This window comes from Neomonachus schauinslandi, chromosome 6, assembly GCF_002201575.2.
Source record: "Neomonachus schauinslandi chromosome 6, ASM220157v2, whole genome shotgun sequence".
Taxonomy (NCBI): domain Eukaryota; kingdom Metazoa; phylum Chordata; class Mammalia; order Carnivora; family Phocidae; genus Neomonachus; species Neomonachus schauinslandi.
Window position 1 is genome coordinate 148,899,429 of NC_058408.1, and position 6,000 is coordinate 148,905,428.

At 44.0% G+C, this 6,000-nt stretch overlaps 1 protein-coding gene across 2 annotated transcripts in view; it reads right to left on the reverse strand.

Annotated features, from left to right (window-relative positions):
- The window catches only part of C6H10orf90 (chromosome 6 C10orf90 homolog), a 205,714-nt gene extending 201,305 nt beyond the window's left edge, over positions 1–4,409 (reverse strand). For both annotated transcript variants that reach the window (XM_021703859.1, XM_021703858.1), the window contains exon 1: positions 4,170–4,409. In XM_021703859.1, coding sequence (XP_021559534.1) covers positions 4,170–4,409 — 240 coding nt within the window. The remainder of the gene's footprint in view (positions 1–4,169) is intronic.
- Between the last annotated feature and the right edge of the window lie 1,591 nt (positions 4,410–6,000).

Genomic DNA, 6,000 nt, shown 5'->3' on the forward strand with positions numbered 1-6,000 from the left:
CCTCGCAAGGGTCATGCCTCTACAGTGGGGCTAAATTAGCCCTAGACCAGGCCTTCTCAGCCTCCACATGGTGAACATTTCAGGCTGGGTAATTCTTTGTTAGTGGTGGCAGAAGACTGCCCTGAACACACTAGTATATTTACCAGCATCCCTAGCCTCTCCTCAGCAGGGACCAGTAACATCTTCCCCAAACTGTCACAACCAAAATGTCTCCAGACTTTACCAAATACCATCTGGGGCTGAAATCATCATTTATTGGGGACCAATACCCTAGACTATAGTGTGCTGAAAAGTCAGCCTCAAAAGGATCAGACCATTTTCAGTAACTTCCCCTCATGTCAGAACAAAGCTCAAGGCTCTTTAAATGAATACAACAAAATCACACATCTGCTCTGGGTCCCAATAGCCTTGGCTGGGCTGTAGGCATACGTTCACCAAAAGTTCACCATAAGGAAACAACCCAAATGTCCATTGACAGAGGAACAGATATTTTTAAATGTAGTATATACATGGAATGGAATATTATTCAGGCTTAAAAATGAAGAAAATCCTACCATTTGTGACAATAAGGATGAAGCAGGAGGACATTACATTCAGTGGAATAAACCTATCATAAAAGGACAAATATTGCATGATTCCACTTATATGGGGTAGCTAAGCTAGTCAAAATCATAGAAGCAAAAAATAGAACGGTGGTTGCCAGATGCTGGGGAAGGAGAAATGGGGAAATGCTGCTCAGCGGGTATAAAGCTGTAGTTACGTAAGATTAACAAGTCCAAGCTCTGCCATACAACACAACACCATAAGATTACACACTTTAAAGTACATTAAGAGGGGGCGCCTGGGTGGCTCAGTTGGTTAAGCGACTGCCTTCGGCTCAGGTCATGATCCCGGAGTCCTGGGATCGAGTCCCACACCGGGCTCCCGGCTGGGCGGGGAGCCTGCTGCTCTCTCTGACCCTCCCCTCTCTCATGCTGTTTCTCTCTCTCTCAAATAAAATCTTTAAAAAAAAAAAAAAAAGTATGTTAAGAGAACAGACCTCATGTTAAGTGTTCTTACCAACAAAAAACAAACAAAACAGTAACATGCACAGAACACAGGAAATGTTTAGAGGTAATGGATACGTGTAGAACCTTGACTGTGGTGATTGTATCAATGGGTATGTGCATATGTCCAAACTCATCAAAATGTATACATTAAATATGTGCAATTTTTGCATATCAGAAAAATAAAAAATAACAGTTTGCCATGATTCTTACAGTCAGGGAGAATTAAGCATCACTGCCAAATCCAAAAAAAAAAAAAAAAGATGAGTAGGAAGGAAAGGTAAAAATGAGAGAAGTTTTGGAAAATCTTAAAAAGCATGGCCACAGGACGATTATCACATACAGAAACTTTCTCTGGCTCATCTAATGATTAAATGTATTAGAAACTACCTAAGAGAAGATGGATGGATGAGATTTGACTTGCATGCCCCAGCCTGTGCTTATCATCCAAAAGTTCTCAACAATCAATTAGGAGATGCTGGCTCATATTCACACCCTGAGAGATGCAGGCACATCTCTGAACTCCACGTGGTTTCCCTCCCTAAGGTGGAAACCATCCTGCTCAGCTTTAGAAGGACTCTAGGGATGTGGCCATGCTTGCAACGTGGACAGCAGCCAGAACTCAAACCAAGACCCATTACTTGATTCTGGCTATTTTTATGTCTGAAGTTTATCAGATATCTACGCGGGGAAAGAAAAGCCCTTCACATACTGTGTTTTTAATAGTTTGGGGCAGTTTAGAGTCAGCAGGAATCAAGGCTTTGCAAACAAGGATCTTCAGCACCCTAGCCACCATCTGCCTCCCATCCTACTTATATTTCAGACAACAGCTCTGCTGTCCTTTTAAAGGTCTGACATTCCTTCCTATTAAAAGGCAATTTAAGTGAGGGAATGAGTGTGGCTGAACCATCCCTGAGACAGAGTTAGGGACGCTTATGTCAGATGAGAGGTACCTCCTCCAAGCGATAACACAGCCCAGGACTAAGGCCACAGTTTTAGAGAAATGCCAGTTTTAGACATTAAACAACTCAAGTGGATTTGTAGGTCCTCATGGTAGGGACTTGAAATCCATAAGGTTTTTACAAGAAACAAAATTTCCAAAACTCACTTTCACTGGAGAACCAGCTAGTTTCTTGAACTTAGTACCTTTGTGCACTGAGAGTTCACTTTACTGACCTTGTTCATTTCTCACCCCACCAGGTACTTTATGGTTACAGCCCAGGCAGGTTAACCCATGGTCTTGGAGCTAGTGAGAGAAAAGGAATCACCAAGGCCAAGTCTAACAGGGCCCCCGAGGCTGTTAATTGGGCTCTATCATCAGTTCAGCTTGGAAATTGAGCAGGGGAGTTGACTTCTTCCTGGAATTCCTAATCTAAATGGTGCTGACATGCCCCAGTGGGAATAATATGAACAGCTCAATGGATATGGAATATTTTAAATTCTGAAATGTTTGCTTCTAAAAGAGTGGAGCTCAGAAGTAAGAAGGACAGGAGGCACAGATCCATGTTGGTTTTCAAACTTGGCCTGCCCTTGAGCAAAGTGGGCCCTGCCTAGACCACTTCCCAGATCACAGACACCGTGAGGACTGTCCAGCTGAGGGCCTGATTACCGTGGGAGGCTCTCAGACGCATTTTAACATAAGAATGAAGACTCTAGTTAGAATTAAGACTACTATCAAGCAGCAGGGACCCAACTTCCCCTTGTTGATTGTAACTGGTAATTGGGGGACGGGGCCACACACAAAAATAGTGGCAGCTGTGACTATCAGCTTACTTAAAGCTTTTGACAATCTCCTGCAAAGATGCACTTTTCCACAATGCCACCTTCAGTGTTGCTATAGGAATAAATGAAGTTTTATTCATAAAAAAGGGGGGGGACACAAGAGCTGCTCTTTGTCATTTAAGGTTTAAATTGGAGCCACGAACACTTCTGTAAAATGCAAGAATAATTCAACAAGTTTTTCTCTCTCGGGAGGATCGAAAACTACCCTGAATGGAAATTATACAATGATAAAATTCTGTCCCCATCCAATTAATTACTTGTGAATAATATCTCTGGTTTCTTTCAATTATATTCTAATTGCACACCTTTTGCTCTGGTTGATTGGGCAATGAACTAATGAACAATTATTACTGAATTTAATTAACACCATTATTCCTGTGGCCTTTATATCTCTGTTGTGAACATGGAAATTCACAATCCCAGGGCTGGAACTGGAAGAATCCAGCCTTGAACCCTGCAGAACAGGTTCTCACACTGTCCTGGAATAAGGAAGCCCAGGGTGGGGAACAAAAGATCTGGAGTCTTTGCCAACATTTATGCAAAGGTCCTAACAACAGCATCAACATTCAGAAAGGTTACCATTTCAAAAACATTGGTAATTTACACGTTATATTTTTCAAAAGCGATAGGTAAGTGAGCTATATAGGAGTCAATTACAATGACATTCATAATTTATTCCATGTACAATAAAGAGCTGATCAGATTGCATGCATGTTTACTCTCTGAAAGAGAACTGCTTGTGGCTAAGACTAGTTGCAGAATACAAATATGTCTGAGTGATGATGTGTTTATCTCACTTTGACATTCTAAACTCCAAAGTTCTCCTCTTTTCTCCCACCACAAAGTAGCTTCTGTTTAAAAATTAGAACTCACTCGCAATAAAGAAAAGGCCATTCTTACAGGCCTAGCTTATTTTAATTTGATCAAGGCAAGTCATAGATAATTTTTCTACATAACACGTCAGGAAACAAATGGGAATTTGTTTTTTAAAGACAGATGATTACAAACTTACAGAGCTAGGAAGATTTAACTGGCAGAAACACACTGCCGTTTCTAACTGTGGATACAAATTAACTGGGTAGTCACTATTAAATGTTTGCAACCGCAGATGTGTGTCACGTGTAAATGACATTCATCCGATAGGTTTCCCCCTTCCCATATTTCAAAAACTGAGAGAAGAGATGAAAACATCCTTTCCAAATTTGTTGGGGGAACACTACAAACAGATCAGTAATTTATTAGACCGGATAAAACACCTGAACGGTCTGTCTGATGAGGAGTACCTCTGTTTCTCCAAATTAGGTTATGTGCCCACTGTTTCCCACCCGGGTTCCGCCATACCTCGTATCGGCTGGCTGTCTGCTCAGCTGTCTTCAGGCCTTGACACATATGGATGATGCAAACTTTGGCTCTTCTCTGGGAGGGGAACCAGTTACTCTTCACGAAATCCATGACCATCACATGGTTTTTCAACTCGGTGCTAAATGTTTTTATCTGGAAAGTCCGGTGCACAGCTGTTTTCGTGTGGCGGGAAGTGCACCCCTCCGGATGAGTTTTTGTAAGAATGCCGGAGTGCCGCATGATCCTCGGAATCTTGTGACTTCAGTTAGTGAGCCTGGCAGACACAATTTTCTTTGTTTAATCCAGGTATTGAGTGCAGCAGGAGGGACTTGGGAAGGGCCCTAGCTAGGACCTTGCCTGGTAGTTTCCAAGTCCAGAGCTGGTTTTCCCAGATCCCAGCGGCCAGGCGGGCAGGATGTGTATATGGAAACCTCAGGGATGACCTTTACGTGCCTTAAAAATACTCTGTCTGGCAGCTGTCCATCCGTCCCCAGTGCTTCTACCTGTGTTCTCAGGTCACTCGAAGTCATCTCTGATTTCAAAGACACATTTCTCTTTCCCGCTGTATTCAAGTTCTGCATGCAGGGTTTGCCGGTGACAGCGAGGGTCAATACGTTCTCAGTGTCAGACCCCTCAAATCCAGATGAATTATTTACTGGGCTGTACAAAGGAGCCAGGAGTGATCACTGCCTGTGGGTCTTAGAATTCCTGCTTTTTCTTGACAGGACTGAAAGGAGCGAGTGCAGACTCCCGCCGACACAAAGAGTGACCTCAGCCTTGGAGAAGATAAGAAACACATTCAAGTGAAGAAGAGAGCCCGGCACAAAAGGCATGCTGGCTGCAAGCAGGCATGGAAAGCAGGGCTCTGTTGGGAAGGGCTGTGTCCAAGGGGTGGGGGGGGGGGACACACTAGCTTAGTGACGGCTCTGGTCTCAAGCCAACCATGCCAAGTCCCATCACCACCCTGAGCCTCAGTCTCCCATGAGGAAAATTGGAATAATTATACCTGCCACTCACAAGGACGTCGGGAAGACCAGGTAAGCAAAATAGTGAGGAAAGAGCCGTGTGTCACACGGTCACATAGGCATCATTTCCAAAGTATGGCTGCATGTTTTCTGCCCAAGTTACTTCCCACAGTTCTCCTGATGCTCATAATGTAGTGGGGATGTACACGATGCTGAGACTCACTGGCTTGCGAATCATTTGGAAATGCAGGTGCATGATGTGCTCCTATTCATTTCATTTCACATTTTGGTACCATTTCTGTTAACCCAGTGATTTAGAGGGTGAAAATTACAAGCCTCGGATCAAGGGTTGGGCCAGGAGAAAGCTGATGACAAGCACGGTGGCCGTGTTCTGAGTCCTCACACAGCACTCTCCTCTGCGGATGACTCCCTCTTGGCTTTCAGCACAGATGCCCCTTGAACAATCCTCCCGCCCCACTCGAAAGCTACGGGAGGGAGGCTAAATGAGGAACTCTAATGTGAAACAGAACCATGGTCCCTGGCCCAGAACCACCCCCTCCTGCTGTAGACAGCAGCTAAGACTTAGATTGGGAATGTTGAATTCCACCTTTTGAGGCAATGGGAATGTTGAAGCTGAGAACGAAAACAAAGGAGAGGAAAAGACTTCAGAGATAATTTAGGCCAATATTCTCATTTGAGTGTTCAGACATGAGACCCATAGTCATTCTCTGTGATCCACAGTGACGTGGGGCTTGCTGTTCCTTAAGCAGAACACTGTCGGTTCTCCCTGTGGTTCTCCCAGGATGTCAAGGACATTGTCAAGACCCAACTGATGGCAGCACGGTTCCCATGGGAAGGGCAACACA